We start from the raw sequence: 17,111 nt of genomic DNA, 5'->3' as shown, positions 1-17,111 counted from the left end.
TCGGCTGCTGACTCAAAAAAGGCTGCTGGTGTTAGAGCTGTACTGTTGAACAGTTTGCGGTGAACCACTGAAAGAAAAGAGAGTCGATCAATAAGCCCTCACGGTCGACGCCTCAACACAACAGTACACAGTCTGCAGAGACTAAAAACACAATCAGTGCTTAACCAACTGTGATTGACACAAAAATATATAATCCTTAGTGAGACAGGTTGGGAATTCATACATTTAGTGTTCCCAGGTCTCCTGTTCGCAGCTAACTGGTGATGACATTTATCAATAAAAAAAAGTCAATGTACACACCTGACCGCAGACAACTCAGTTTGCCTGCTTAAGCAAACTGAAAGGCATTTTCTATGAGGTATCGGAAATGTGTGAATTAAAAGTCTTACAGCAGATATATGATGAAGATGACGCCATGTAAACTAACTTCTCCACATTATGACAACTGCTTAGTGAATCCAATGAATTAAACCTCTGATTGTCAACAGCCTCACCCACAGGGATCATCATGGACTGGCCAAGATCAGCATTGTCCCACCGTTTTACCAGTAAACTGTTTTAGCACAATGAGAGTCTCTGTCCGCAGGCCTCGCAGGTTAAGCCCCAATTTAGCTGTTGGCTGATGTGTCCTCTGATAAGCGGGAGGAGAGCAGCTGATGCTGTGGCGAGGCCATGTGGGTCGGTCTGCTCTACTCTTGTCACATGGGAGAAACTGCATGATGTCTTAGGTTTTTACTGTCACCCAACACGTTTCCAAAGCGAGCTGTCACAATTTCCTCTTTCCAGTCTGTCTCCTTAAAACTCTGCTCAGAAGGTTACGGAAGCAAAGCAAAACACATTTTTAAAAGCTGATTTGTGGTGATGCACTTTTAAACTTTCCTAAACTGTTGAGTTCAATATAATTAGTTAAAGTCAAAGGCAATTAACAGCTTGTGTGCAAAACACACATCCAACAGAAACAAAACCCAACAATGGGCTAATTGAAGCTGCGGTAAACAATTATTTTCTTCATCAGTTAATCTGGATTGATGATTAAATCTATTGAATAGAGAAGAAATGCCTGTTCTCTCCAACCAATGGCCTTAAAACCAAAGAAATTCCTGTTAACTTTTGTAAGTGAAAAAGAAAAGCTGCAAATCCTGACAGTTGAGAAGCTAAAACTACTTGAACAATGAATGAATTGGGATTTTTGTCCAGTGTGAAAAGGGTATTTGATACATAAAACCAGGCTGGACACGCTTATTTTCCCTCCTTTACTGGCAGTATGCTATGACGAGGGTAGAAGCTGCTGATGTTGGAGGCCAGCAAAAACATTGTTCCATCCTTCTCTGTTCACACAGCATTCAAACATCGTTCAGTCGGAGTTGAGTTTGACTGAAGGTCCACTGTAACATCGTCCGTGACCTACATGCTGCTTTCTACAGTACCCCGTTTTTCGGCCTGTTCTTGACATCCAATGTGACACACCAGAAAAACGGAGAGGCAAACTCATCTACTGCCGATAAAAAGAAGTCATATTGTTAATAAAATCTGCATGTAGGTTCCAAATTCTGTGTAAAAATGGTAATCAGGCTTAGTTTTTACAGTCTCGGCGTGTGTCCATGTCTGTTGGCAAGTGACAGTATGCAACAAAAGGCAAGTGTTTGAAAATGTGTTTGAATTTCGGAGACGTTTCTTTATACAACCCGTGTCTGTGTTTATGCACACGGTAATTCCTCATGTCTCTTTGTTTCCCGTGCATCTCCAAGTGTGTGTGAGTGTGTGAGAGACGGACCGTCTGAACAGCTCAATCAGTGTGTGCGGTGATCCCTGAGAGCAGACGGGCCCGCGAGCATGTCTCCCACCCTTTGGCATGCTGAAAGCGGCGACTCAGCATTGTTTAAGGACTGGAGGAGCGGGCTGGTTTTAATTATGGAAGCGTGCTGCGCTGGGATACGGCCAACTTTCACTCTCACATCTCCTCTCTATGCTTGTTCTCACACGGTCGCTCCCTCCTTCACTTTGCTTTACAGCATCTTAGCCTCCTTCTCTCCTCCTCTCATTTTTTTTTACCTTCACTTCCTCTTCTTCTTCTTCTTCCCCTTTTTTGTTGCTTATTTATCTTTATCCATCACATGCCATTTCTAGGCTCTTTTTGTCCTCTTCTCCTCCATCACTTCTTTCTCTTTGTCTGTCAGCCATAATCGTCCTTCAATCTCTCCCACTCACGTTCATTTCCATCCGATCATCCTCTCCTTCCTGTTGTTTTTCCTTTCTTTCTTTTCCCATGTCCTGTTGACTTTACTCGTCTCCCTTTTTACTTTTTGCTCTGCCATTTTCTCTCTCTCTCTCTCTCTCTCTCTCTCTCCTCACCTCATTCTGCATTCCCTTTCATCCTTTCTTTCTCTCCTCTTACTGTTGGCCCTTCCTCTCTATGGGCCCACAAAAAAAAAAAAAGAGAAAAAAAAGGCAAACTTTCATCTCATCAGATCCTTAATCACAATTTCACACCGGCGCACACACCACTCTCACAATTTTAAGCCTTTTGATTTAGTGCTCAGATGAAAGCCTGTCTTCATAATGTGTTCTGATGATGGAAACAATGATGAAAGTCCTTTTATTTCCCCCTGAATTGGATTGGCACATATATTCTTCAGACAGACAGATTTCCTATGAAAGAGTAAAAGGAAGTGGTTGTTGAATCAAAGCTACGGTGCGTCACACTGATTTCTTCTAAGGGAGGAGTGATGTCCACAGAACGCTGCCATTGGAGGACAATGACGTCCTTATTGTCGATGGAAACCGTTGAACTACAGCCAAATTAGCTGCGAGGGGATTTATTTGACACTTCACTGCCACGTGCACTCAGATTCACTTCGTATCCACCTGTTCGGACTTAAGGTTCCTCCGGATGAGGTGAAACAGAGGCTCACCTTAGAACATCCACCCCTGCTGATACGGCCTTAATGCTTCTTGGCAACACATTTGAGGCTAAAAGGATTATATGATGGTTTCTACAGGAAACTAAATTATTCACTAAATGGACAAAATATCAAACGCGTTTTCTTTTCGTAAAGTGCACTGGTAATGTGAATCCAGGAACAGTAAAAGCCATTATCCCCTTGTATTGAATTCTCTTATTTTAAGAAAGGGATAATGCCGACAAGATGTCTATTATCAGAAGTTAATGGATGACGTGCAGGCCATTAATTCACAAATATGGACAGCTCACAGGGCATTATCCTGTTTTTGTTATGGTCACTTGCCAAAGAAAGCAAAAAATAAGCCATAACTCCAGATCATTGTAAAACAGTGAACAGACAGTTCCACTGATTGTAGCGTTGGGTACTGAACTTGGTATTTTTAAGGACACCAACCAAATAATATTGGTTCAACCGAGCACCGATTCACAATAAATCCAACAGTGCCAGATTTTGGTAGCTCATAGCTCTTCTTTAGAGTATAGAAAGAAGTGAAAGAACAAGTCACAGTGAGTCAGGGCAACACTTAGCGTAATAATTGCAATTGTAAAATACACAGCTGACCAAGGCAACACATCTAACTTGAGGTAACACGAAATAAACACAGAAGCTTGTACAGTGTTAAACAGTCTGAACGCCAATTTCCCTGCAGCCAGCACTGGGCTCGGCTGGTTAAGGGAAAGTTAAAAATCTTTATGAACAGTGAAACCTTAAGTGAGGCATCTACAATGTCATTGACATCTTGAGGTAGGCAGTTAGATAGCTGTATAACTTGTTGCTGGGGGTAATACATACACTAATATACGATATGAAAAATATATAATTCATGAACTTCCATAGGTTCACGCTTTCATAGTTTTAGAATCTGCCTTTTTTAATGAAGTGATATTTTAATGACCCCCTTCAGGAAATTCTGCCTTTGCCTCCCTGCATGGTGGTCCGAGGTCAGTGTCAGCTGCAGAAAGCATTCCTGGAACTGCGAGGGGTTTACTATCATCTGTCAATGACACTTCAGTGACAGAGATGCTTGCCAACACATGTGCTACGACACCAGGTCCAGCAGTTAAAATTCCTCAGATTGTGTGTTCTTTGTTTCCTTCAATAATTCTGAACTGGTTTGATCAGGAAAAAATACAAATCACACAGTCCCATGTCACAAAGCCAGGTGAGTGAATGAATAAATGCAATGAAATGCATATCCTGTCTGCACAACAGCTCCCACCAGAACATGAACACCCAGGCGTGGTTTTAAGAGTTCCCAGGGAGGAATGCAGTCTGCTGGGCTCACTGTTCTCTCAGAGCCCTTAGCCTGGAGGTCAGCCCGACTCTGACAGATCTCTCCACACTCCACTGAGGCGAGACGCATGGTCCCTGTCAGCGCTGCCCAGAGCCTGCCAAGCCCGTCTCCTCACTGTGTGTTGGTGACTGTGTGTGTGTTTGTGCAGGGCAGTGAGACAGGTTGTGTGAGACAAACAGAGGGAAAATACTATTATAAAAGAAGCTGGAGGAAAACTACTGTACGCGTGTGCATGTGTGTGTGTGTGTGTGTGTGTGTGTGTGCGTGTGTGCAAAAAAGAAAAAATACACCTCAGCACAGCTTCCCATATTTGCTCCTTTCTCTGACCTAGTACGTTCCCACAAAGGGTGGAAGAATGAGTAAACCCTGAGTAACTGAATTTGTGTGGATGTGTGAGCATGTGTGTGTACCCACCAAATAATGCTGTGGCTTTGACTTTAATGAGCGCCGATGCCTCTCTGTTGTCAGCTGGTGTGAGTCCGTGTCTCACAAAAGCAAATGAAAAAAAAATCCTCTAAAACTGGACTAAGGCCAAAGATCTACTCAGACAAAATACAAGGGCATTTAGAGTTTTGAAAACTTGTCAAAAAAACATGCAGATAAACGTACGGGCCATGAATCATGGCAGTATAGACGGTTCCTAAATATAGGGGCTTATTTGAGGAAAAGTATGTGTGGTCCCGAATGGTGAAACACATTTTTTGATCCTGTTTGAATTGTGCAATGAATTACACATCTGTCTATTTTAAGGATTATTTTCAAAGAATTATAACCTGAGGGGGAAAAGCATATTTTTGCCTTATCTTAGGGCAAAGTCACCAAACATTTTAAGTGATGTTTATCAGACTTGACTGGTGATTCTATACATGTGGTTTTGATGTCCCAGCGACCATGGAAAGTAAAGGTATAGCTCCCTCTCCCAATTCATTTAGATAGGAGAATGGTCTTGCTAGTGCTGCCAAGATGGCTGCCAAGTGGCACGACTTGCCTAAAAGGACTTAATGGGAGCCCAGCTCCTCAAGGTTCAAGTCACTGGTCTCTCAAATTGCTTGTTTTCACAGTATTACACTTCATTAGTTTTATGACAAATCTTTGACTGTCTCGAGTTGAAAAAGTATGTTTTGAATTGACAAACATCCTATTTGTGATTCATTGCAAAATTCAATCTGGATTAAAACATGACTTTTCTCTCACCATTAGCTGCTGTACATATTTTTTCTGAAATAAGGTGCCATGCAGAAACAAATGATCATTTCTAGAGATACGATGCAAGTTCTTAATGTCCACAACATAACTACAGTATGTTCAGACCGCCTCAGAGGATCACATGATAGCATGGATCAATATCAGACAGCTCAGGTAGTAAGTCTCAACAAACAGGAAACAACATTTTAATCATTTCATGCAAAAAACATTTGCAACTCATCCATCAGACCAAAATACACTAAATTCACAACACCAGACGATTCAAAACAAGACCATTTTCACCGTCTGTCGACTTAAAAGTCTCTGTTACGATTGAAACTAATTCTAGATCTGTTTTTCATTATGACCCCGCCACAACTTTTGCATCACTCCAGCATGTCCAAATCACTGAAACAACTGCGCCTTTGATAAAAACCTTAAGTGATCTACTGCTCTCACAGCAACATTTGTTGGACTAGCTATTTTGTTTTATTCCCCAAATAAGTCATCTTTCCTTGGAATGGATGGACAGTTCCTCCCACAGCACTGAAACTGTGCCGGTGCTGGATTTCAGCAGGTGATGATTTTTCTCCCCACTTTTCCTACAGAAACAAGTTGTTGGCAGAAGGGAGAACAGGTTCAGCCCCGGTCCAGTGACAGCTGCAGCGCCCGGGGCAGTAAACCGTGACAGCCGGCACAGAAACTAAGGCCACACACACGTACACACACACACGTACACACACACACGTACACACCCTGAGCTGGCGTCAAAAGCCTGGAAAAAAAAATGTGTGATATGACCAAGTCTGCAAAATAGTGGCAATAAAATAACACTATTATATAGATTTATTTATTTAAAAAGGTTAAATCTGAAAACAAATGTTCACGTGTTGGATTTAAGATGTCATAGCATGGTGCATAAATTGTTTCCAAATACTCAAATCATTATTTTGGTGTATTCTCATGCAATTCATATCCGTTTGAGCGTCACACAGAATGATTTTAGTGTAATGGCAGCGAGGTGCAGCAACCCTACAGCTTTATATGCCTCGCTGAAGGACACGCTGACAGGGGGAGATGCCACATAAGTTGTTGCCAGCATTACAGCTGATCACCCTCGGATAGCTCCGTGCCTGTAAGAGACACAATCATAAAATACAGCAGAAATATTTCTGATAGATATTTGTTGTATGATTTGGATGGTGGAAATCAGAGACCAGGTTCATGAGGGGGACTTGTGGGGGGTTGTGGTGCTTCAGGTACAGTTTAGACATGTAACACAATCCAAAAAGTTCTGTGTAAGTATGAAATCCATGTGTTTTACCAGATGCTATGGTAGGCATATCGCTAGGCTTTAAACTAACTGATTATAGTAATTGCAACTTATTTTAGTTGCAACCAATTATACATTTAATTTAATTACTTAAAAAAATGGTGTAAATAATTCTAAACAGCAATAATGGTGTATAGGAAATATATATATATATATCAGTGTTACATTCTATTTAATCTGACCTGCTGAATATGAGGTGCATAGGTGCAACCAAATCGACAATTTGAGAAGGTTATCAGCCGAGCAGAATTGTATCTTTTGTCACAATGTTCCCAAAGTAAACAGTAAAAATGGAGTGCTACCCAAACAAATGATCCAAATCCAAATGAATGAGATGCTTTAGTTGTTGTTTTTGTTGCATGGCTAAACTGTGTTTGAATGCAGCCTTAGTCTCCAAAACATCCTAAAAATTGACCAGTCCGCTTGCTCTAAATTCTGCACGCCCACAAAGATTTGCTTTTGGCAACCGTAAGCACTTCACTTCCAAAATGACAATATATATGTGCATTACGTGAACAGTACAGACAGCTATCTTTGGGAGTGTAATTTGAGTCAACAGAAAAATAAGACGAGTTTCGGGCAACATCTATACCCAAACACAGATCCCAGCCCATTTGGCACCAATGTTTCCATGGTAATGATGGCCAACAGTAAAGAAAGAAAACCGCAGACCACAGTCTGACACACACATAGACACACAGACACACACACACACACTGATTATTCTGCTTCTTAGTTCGGCCGTTCTTCCTCTCAGTTTTAGTGCTTGGTTGGCAAACACTGACCGCTCTGACTCACACACACATTAAAGAAGACTGGAGAGCTGGCCAGCAGTCAGCTCTACAGACAGACCACCAACACACACGCACACACACACACAACTGCCAGACAGACTCCAAGGAATGACGTAGCGGGTCATTCAGAAACATTACGATTCATTTGCAAAACAACAGGGTAATCAGTTGAGCATATCAGAGCAGAGCCCCGCCAAACTGCTTTACACTCCGAAGCGGTGAGTTTAAGTTTCGCCCGAGCTTACAGAGCGATAACCATTCACACTTGGCTGAATGTCCATTCATGTCACACTACTTCAGATTAAGTTCCTCTATTCTTTACTTTGTTTTTCGCAGCAAGTTCCCACAAAACATGAGGGAACAGAGAGAGAGTCGCGTCATCAACGTTTCACTTGTGAAGCTTCAAGGAAGAAGAATTCCAAAGCAAGTCGTGGTAAACACTCTGCGCTGTAAAAACGGATGGTTCACAATTCAGTGTTTGAGGTTAGTTTTTATCAAATCTGAACACTTGTGAATCCTAATCTAATCTCATTAAATTTAGATTCCACTATGTACAAGTAACTTATACTTCAACTTTAACTGGATTCAGTTCAGATCTGTGATCACATGTCAGAAATACTTCAGTTTTGATTGGCAGCTTCTAAATGAACCCACATTAAAATTAATTAAAGCCAGCCTTATCAATTTAAAACAACATGGAGCTTCAACCTGAAAATGGGATCAGCAACAGAAAACGTGTATTGATTGCTCAAACACACTCAAATAGGATTATCTTTATGCCTGATTTTGCACAAACTACGTTTTATTCCCTTGAAAGGAGTCGCTGCCCTGTTGGGCTATAAAAACAACGCTCACTTGCAGTCACTTGCAGAGTGATGCATCTTTTCACTCACAATCTTTGGCAGAGCACAGTCTGCAGCTTGGATAGAGTAAAGTTTCAGTGTAGCTCCCATATTTATGAGATTATTATCATTATTATTATTAACCGATGTGCTGGTGACGTTGGTCATATCAACCAGCGACAGAAGCAGTTAGAGCCAGCTATAAATAGGAAGCCTGCATGTTTTCAACACTGGTCCTTACTGACAAAACGAGGAATAAAAGCTTCAGTGTGAGACTCGTTAGAGCTTAACAAATCAGGGTGCTTTGCTTACCGGGAATCAGATCAAAAAACAAACTGGCTGTCGAAATCCAACTTTATTCCAGCAGGCATAATATCATAGAGAAAACATATTGAGTTTGGTCTAGCACGTAGCATCTGTCTCTGACATTGTGGTGCTTTAAAATCTGCAGCCACATTATTTCCCCTGTGTTTTCTGTCACTCTTCACTGCACGTTAAATCATTAAACTAACCTAACTAACAGCCTTTAACCTAATCTTGTCAGCAGAAACATTTTAAACCAAGAGGCCACTTCGCTTCAGACTTGTTTAATGTCCTACAGTAATGTGAGAGAGAAGCCTGTTCCTCTTTAAGATAATCAGTATAGATAAAAAAGGACAACACACAGTTGTTGGGAGTATGTTTTTCAGAGACGTGGGGCCCAGCGGTGGTAAGCTACCCTGCCACAGCGCCGGGGGGAATTCCTGGCTATCCACTTGGTTAAATGCTGGCAGGCAGGAAATGGAGCATGCTGGGTTGAAGAATGCGCAGAGAAAGAGCGAGGGAGTTTTGAAAAATCTCCATTGAATAAGCCTGCAAATGGCGTTGCATTACAGCGACCATCTCTCAACTGAAAGATCCAAAACTTTAACATCACTGACCAGGAACAGGAACTTTGGGGGTCCGCGTCTTTAGATTTCTTGTGGGTGAAAAGATATCCAGCATATTATCCGCAATGAGGAGAGGGGGCGTGCAATATTCCAGTAATCCAGGTTTAGATCCAAGTGTTTGTTTTATAATCCAGAGTGTGAACAAGAGTGAAAAGTTTCCTTTTGAAAGCAGAAGTTGGTGACTGTCAAGTCTGTTAGTTTGTCTTAAACTGAGGGAGGAGTGTGTGTTCCCTCCCGCTCTACTCTGTTCTGTCTGTCGGTCTGCTCCAGGGAGGTGTGTGTGTGTGTGTGTGTGTGTGTGTGTGTGTGTGTGTGTGTGTGTGTGTGTGTGTGTGTGTGTGTGTGTGTGTGTGTGTGTGTGTGTGTGTGGAGAGCTTGCTCATTTCCTGCCTGGATGTGCTTCTGGGCTCCAGGCGGGCAGGCTGCTCAGGAACACATGGCCAGCCACTGTTCTGCCAGGGGTTCCGCATTCCACACACACACACACACGCACACACACACACACCACCCCCCGCTAGCTCCCTCTGTGACCCTTTCCGAGCCCACCGTGCTCCCCCAACTCTGTTATCAACTGACCCACACTGGAATTCACACACACACACAGCTTGCTGCCCTGAGGTTATTGATAATTTGTTGGTGCTTTGTGTCCTCACTGTTGTTGGATAAACTGCCTTAACGTCACACCAGCTACTTAAATCTGCCTGTGAAATGTCAGGCGTCACAACTAACATTTAGTGAGGATGCAAGGGACTAGAAGGTAGCAGACAGTGAAACAGAAGACATTCTGTCTCTGGTTGTTCAGATTAACCAATCGGTGGTCTGGAGTGTTTTAACTCCACCTTTTAGTGTCGGATCAGTGCGTCAGTACCTAGACAGAAGGGTAATGAAAAATCAGAACAGCACGAAACTGTTCTTTTGGAAGCATCCACAACTTTTGCCGGTGGAAAATATCCGTTCCTATATGTAACAAAGGACACGGAAATGAGCCGGACTGCTTGGTCAAAGTGGCTTTTCTGTACTGTAGGTAACACACTTGATTTGTTTCTGCAAATATTTTGGTAATCATTAATCGCAATCAACTTAGCAAATGTCATGCAATAGTAAAACTGATGTGAACAGTGATTTAAACTACAGGATACCAGGTGAAAACCACTGACTTACACAACATGTGTGTGAACCTTGTCAAAGTGTGAAATGCACTGCACTGATAAAGATCCTTCCTGTAAAATGATTCATAATACTCCATGATTATTACATACTGCGAAAGATTTCAGTCAACTGAAAACTTAAAACACATTTTCAAGAAATGTCATGACTTCTAGGAAGCCTGCAAATACGAATGTATGCTGGTGTGTGCGACCATACTTTAGCTATCATTCTGAATTCATGGCCAACACCCTTTAGGTCATAATTTAGACATTACTGAACAGACGGTACCTGCCCCCCTCCTTTCCGTTTCTGGCAAGTGTTGCCTCCGTTTCAGTCCAACAGCAACAAGAGGGAAGGTAAACCAGGAGCTGAGGGGCGACCTCAAGCAATCTCTGTCACAGTTTTCCCTATTACAATCAATTCCTTTGTTTAAACAGGTGCAAGATGTCTGTTTAAAAAAGGTATTTCTATGCTGGTTTTGCATTCCGACGTGTCTGAGGAGGAGGAGCTGATTTGTACTTGTGACATGGCATTATCAGATCACATAATATTTCCCAATTAATCTCCACCAAGACCTCAAAGCTCCTTCGGCACCAACCGGTGACATGACAAAGATTTTTGACTGCCAAGACATTCAGGTCCCACGAGAAGTCTTTAAATCCCTCATATCAGCACGCTTTCTTCCTGACATGTCTGCATTAAAGTCATAGAGCCACAGTGTGACATATAAATGTGAGTGTGTGTGAAGGCCTATAGTCTTTTCCTCAAGAGACACACAGTTTCCATTTTCATGTCACAGATAAAAACACACAGACGGACAGAAACACACATTCAAACTCCACATGACAAGGTGACGAGGTAGTGTAGCTTCATGTGTAATGTCAGACGAATCCGACCTCCCCTCACTATATGACACCTTCTCGTCTCACCCCACCATTACGCTGTTCTCTGGTTGCGCGTCTGAGTGTGGGTGATTGTTACATACCAGCATCTTGCCAGGTACATGTGCTCCTTGACGAAGACCGACCCAGAGAGCAGGATGTACCAACAGGTAGCGATGCTGTCTGGGCTGAAACAGACAGAGAGAAAGAACATACTCGTATGAAACACTGCAGTCTGTACTTCATGACACCTCACAATGTAATAAATGTTACAAAGCATCAATTGTAAACCTTCAGCATTATAATTTCTGAACTTTTGTTGCATTTCATATTTTAAAATTGTATCAACTGAATAACGTCTTTGTAGGCTGGTCGGATTTTTTAAATTCATCTGCTGGACAGGTCCTGCCCAAGTTTAAACCCACCGCAATGTCTCCGATTGATTTATGGGCTACAGTTTTTCTCCCCTTCAAGTTCGGTATTGTTTATTTGGAGCCAGAGGTGACTGTATTCAGACAAGAGGGTGGAGCTGTGGAGGATATCCTGACTGGATCTGAATGAGAACCAGAGGACGTGCCATGTCAGCAACTTGTCAACCACGAGGTAACCGAGCCCTAAAGCGTATCACGCTCTATTTTACCGTAAATGTGACCACAATTTACAAAATGAACATCATGCTGTGTTGAAAAGGACTTGAACCAAGCAACTGGGACCATAAACTCATCCGGAAACAGTTTACGGAGCTATAAATCAACTGAGACTTAGGGTGAATTTGTCATAAGCTTACATACAATCAGAGACGCCTCCTGCTGGTCATTAGAAAGAATGCAGGTTTGAGGCTTTTTAGCGCCTTTAGATTGAATCTTAACTTATAAATTTTGCATACATTTTGCTAAGTAGTAGGGGGTTCCATTACCTCAGCTGCATTTAAGGTGTCATCATAGCTATCTTTTAAGACTTGGGGAGAAAAAGGCCATCCATACATTTAAGGCTGAACTGCCTGAGAAAGATCAATTTGATACATTCTTTGGTGACATTTTTCCCAACGTTTTGAAAAATGTATGAGTTCTGTAAAGGGAACTGAAGATCAAGATGTCTGAAAGGAAATTTAAAGTGCACTTCTGAGCTTTGAATCCCAAATGCTGCATTTTGCATTACCATAAATGTATCCATAGGATGTCAGGCACTATAGAGCCTTGACATAATGTGCATCACTGTAAGGTGAAGAGAATCCATTAAAGATAGGCAGTCACGCTGAAAGGACGGTCATTCACTGCAGATGCAACATGAAATTACTTCTCTGAAGATGAACACATCCAAAATACGAGCTATCTGACTGTCCACACTTTTTCATGTGTGGATTTTTTTCGATTACCTCCAACAACTTGCTAGTTCGCTGTGTGCTCAAGTCAGCTGCAAGCAGAGACACAATCATATATGAAGAAGTCAGTCAGGGGTGAACATATCATATATGTGTTTTTAGTTATGACCAGAGAAACTTGACACAAAGCTAAGCCCTCTTCTAAGCTCCACCCTTCAAACATTCCTCATTTCTAACTCTACCCCATGGAAAGAACATTTCTGCCTCTTCTTCCCAGAAGACAGAAGCTTTCCTATATAAACTAACAATTTCCATATGCATTGAAATATGTGCACAGAGGTTATTCACTTTCACATCTAGCTGCACCCTTTTGAAAACATCATCAACCCTGGAGAATACAAAAGTTCATCTATGGCAGGACGGCAAGTCGACAGGTAAGAACTGTCGCTACCTGATCCGAGTGTCACACGTGCAAGAACATGTGCCATCTTGGACAATTAGGTACAGCAACACGACTAGCAGAACTACAGTGAAAGCAGAACCATGTTAAGTTAGGTAATGACCATGATTGCATTTGCTAATATTCTACGATAACAACCAACAAGAAAGATTAGGAATATTTGCAGCAGCTAATGTTTCATCTACAGATTGCTGCAATTTAAAAAAAGAGTATTGAGAAATTAACTAAGCATTTAACAGCTGTAAATTAATTGAAAGAAAAACTGACGAATAACATGGGGAATCATCCATTCTGCGTCCCTTTTGATTGCGCTTGGGGATCTTTGTCATTGATTGTTTTGCAGTGGATGCAGACGTAATATAATCATGTTTGAAAGAAGAAAAAGGTGACTATTTTCTTGTTGCACTGTCGGGGTTTAAGTGAGGCCCACATGATTAACTGCTGTTATGGTTTCATTGATTGCCCTCATCTGATGTCTGTAGTGTGTGTGTGTGTGTGTGTGTGTGTGTGTGTGTGTGTGTGTGTGTGTGTGTGTGTGTGTGTGTGTGTGTGTGTGTGTGTGTGTGTGTGAAAAAGCTGGCTAACTGGACATGGCAGGCGCTTTGTTCTGGGTTAAGGTACTCAAGACGAGGCCCTGGTAGAGAGACAGGAGATAAAGTTTGTGTGTTTGTGTTTATGTGATTTCAAATTAAACCGCCGAGGGTCTAATGTGATTCTAGCGAGCATGACAATACATCAACAGCACGTAAAGCTTCTCTCATCCTCTCATCCGTCTCTGTCCTCCCTCTGTCTCGAACACTTCCTCCACATCAACACCTCATCCCTCTTCTATCTTACTTCAAATTCCTCATTTTTAACCGCTTCTCATTTTCTCGTTTCTCCCCCCTCTTGACGTTGCTATAATTTTCTTCTTCTTTCTCTTCAGCATATTCACCTCTTGTTTGCTCTCCCCCCTCTGCAGTCCTCTCCTCTCATGTGCTGTCTCTTAACATACCTTCTTACATTTTTCATTTGCCCGCTACTTCCTCACTGCTCGCATCATCATCCAACTTCTCCTTCTAGTCAGTCTTCCTCTTGACTAGTTTTCCTCCAAATCCACACCTCGTATGATGCTAAAATTACTTTTTTTTATTTTTTTTACCATCTGACTCATCCGTCTTATTCACACACCCTGACAGACAGACAGACAGACAGAAGAGATAGCAGACAAGCTATCACTGGATGTGGAGTTGGCCTCAGGAAAAAGTATCAAACGCTATGACACCTCCTGCAGAAGACTTGGACTTTTACTGGCCAGTTTCATCTAGCAACACATAAGGTGTATAATTCAACAGCAGCCTCAATTCAGTTTTACTTATAACAGTTTCTCTTATGAGTTTGTTAGCTGAGAAATGTGTGTATAACAATTGAGCTGCAGATAATAGGTAGATGTCAACCTGTTCAACGAAGCTTTCACTATATTTCTCCCCAACTTACTGTACATAACATACATATTGATACATAATAACATGACCTCGCTCATTCTTGACCTTGATATAGTCCATGTTTGCGTGCAGTCTTTGTTAAAGTGAAACTCTTGCCAAAATGCAACCTAGGCTTTTTTTATGAATGTATACGTGTCAAACCTTCGTGTAAAAGCATAATTAAGACGAAAGAGGCACTTTTAAGATTTAACGTATTTTCGTTTTTGGGTCAAGCTCATTTTCAATGTGGTTGAGTGGGGCAAATTTTATGTTAGCATCAAAATCTCTACTTTTAAAACACTTGCGATTTCGATGCCAACATAGATTTTGCCCAGCACACTCCCATTGAAAATGAGCTTGACCCGAAAACGAAAATACGGTAAGTCTTAAAAGTGCCTCATTCCTCATAATTATGCTTTTACACAAAGGTCTGACTCATATACATTCACAAAAAAAGCCTAGGTTGCATTTTGGCGAGAGTTTCACCTTTACAGAGCCCGAGTCCATTTTACATATAACTTTAGTTGCATGGTTTTACAATATTTGTATTTTTCATTAACTAAGAGTTATTTGCTCTTTCATTATTACACTAAAATATTGTCATTACATCAGTGCCATGAAATGGTCTTAAAACGACAATGATATATTGTATTGCAATTATTTCCCAGAGAAATGTATTGTCCAACAAACTTGGTAATGGTGACAGGGCAATCTACAGGTTTGACGATGTCAAATTTAGCCATTTCTAAGAATACGTTAGTTGATATTATATATTTTTTCTTATCAACATATTTGATTAAAAAGACCAAAACCAACAATGAACTGGTTCCACTAAAAAGCTGCATCAGAGCATGCTATATCTAATTTGTCTGTGCCAAAGAGCTAAGGAACCCAGAGGAATAGTCTTGAATCTTAACAGTTATAACAATAAAACAGATGTTTTAAAGATAGCTTTTTATGGCATTCTTTACATAAAATGTGTAAATTATTATAAAAAAACACAATGCACTGAACATATACAGCACACAACATTGATCAAATTCTTCTTTCATTAGCATGCTGTTGGGCAAAAATGATCTAATTGTTAGTGTATGGGTAATTTAGTGCAGTACAGTTTCCAAGTGTGAATCTGACAAATTATTCAGCTTTTTTTTTTTTTCTTTAAATGATATAAACCATGGATAAGGATATATTAATGGCCAATGTATAAAGATTTTTCCCTTCAGTAGTTACAAATAGGCTGACAGATTTTTAGACCATTTGTTATTTGTCAGATTACAGATTTTCTTTTGGTCCTTTTAGTAGGATCCGCTGACATTTACAAGAGTAAAAGAATAACGCCAGCCGTATCCTTCAACACAGTGTTTAAGACAGTTTTGAAAACAAACTACACAAGATATTAAACTGGGGAAAAGGAATTTTAAGAGTATAGCTGGGAACTATAAAATCAAAAGAGCAGTCTTTATGAGTTACATTAGAGATACATTCAGGATAAATACAACAAAATCCCCCTTTTAAGGCAACGATCTGGCTTGTCATCCAAATCCAAGTATAACATAGTAATATAAGTGAGTTAAATAAGTCAACCATGCTGATGTGATGGTTTGTTTTAGTGTGGCTGCTTCGTAGACAAAACTGATACACTGTTGTTATTCTAGGCAGTTAAGAGGTGTGAATATTCAGGATTTTGTGATTGTGAAGCAGGACACTCCTATTAAAATATTGTGAAACTTGAACTTTGTAAATACTGGTTATAAAACCAACTCATATTTGAATAAAACAAGCTTCCCTCAGCAGCTATTTGAATAAACAGAGAGAGTCAGTGCAGCAGAACAAGCAGAGTGCTTCCTGCACAGTGTGAGAACTTGTACTTACTAGAACAGGATGTGGTTAGCCTCATGTCTCTCATACCTGGCTGAGGTGCACATCGACCTGAGAGAGGGAGAAAGATGTTCACGTTTTCTCTTCACAAAACATTCATGAAACACTTATCGCTCTCAAAATCCATCACACATTCAACCTAGACTCGTTTCAGAGAAGGCATCAAGTTCTGCCGTTTCATTAGCGTCTGCCATCTCAGAGTGCTACAGTGACCTGCTACTCCTGCACAAGCTACATTTCATTTTGTTTGGTCTCATGTGGCAAAATTGTGCTGCATCTTTGGCCAGTTGAACACAATATCAACAAAACCAGGGTTTGTAAACACATGTGAAGTGCATTCAAAAGTAAGTGTAGCTTGATAATTGGACTGAGGCCTCTGTGATTTCATCATGTCAGCATGACAAACTGCTATGAAAAGTTACTATGACGTCAAAAACATAAACAAAACGAAGACACAATTTTGGAAGTTTATTAATCGGTTTGGGTGAAACTGGATTATAGTCTATTGAGAAAGTATCTTGTGCTGTCCTTCCTGAACTCTGGACAAATATCTTAACTTGTTTCATCTGCTTACTGTTGCTAACTAGCAGCCTCCCAATAAACACCTCTGGACCGA

General features: G+C 41.0%; 1 protein-coding gene across 7 annotated transcripts in view; it reads right to left on the bottom strand.

Moving 5' to 3' along the window:
* Positions 1–17,111, bottom strand: part of rapgef6 (Rap guanine nucleotide exchange factor (GEF) 6) — a 161,602-nt gene that overhangs the window by 108,263 nt on the left and 36,228 nt on the right. For 6 of the 7 annotated variants that reach the window (XM_030438059.1, XM_030438065.1, XM_030438062.1 and 3 more), the window contains exons 3-4: positions 16,490–16,546; positions 11,475–11,558 (exon numbers count right to left, since the gene is read on the bottom strand). In XM_030438059.1, the coding sequence (XP_030293919.1) occupies positions 11,475–11,558; positions 16,490–16,546 (141 nt within the window). Of the gene's footprint in view, positions 1–9,331; positions 9,580–11,474; positions 11,559–16,489; positions 16,547–17,111 lie in introns of those variants that run through there. The other variant, XM_030438066.1, reaches the window with a different exon arrangement.

This window comes from Sparus aurata, chromosome 13 (genome assembly GCF_900880675.1).
Source record: "Sparus aurata chromosome 13, fSpaAur1.1, whole genome shotgun sequence".
In the NCBI taxonomy this organism is placed as follows: domain Eukaryota; kingdom Metazoa; phylum Chordata; class Actinopteri; order Spariformes; family Sparidae; genus Sparus; species Sparus aurata.
The sequence above is the reverse complement of the archived record's forward strand: the minus strand, read 5'-3'. Positions and strand labels throughout refer to the sequence as shown.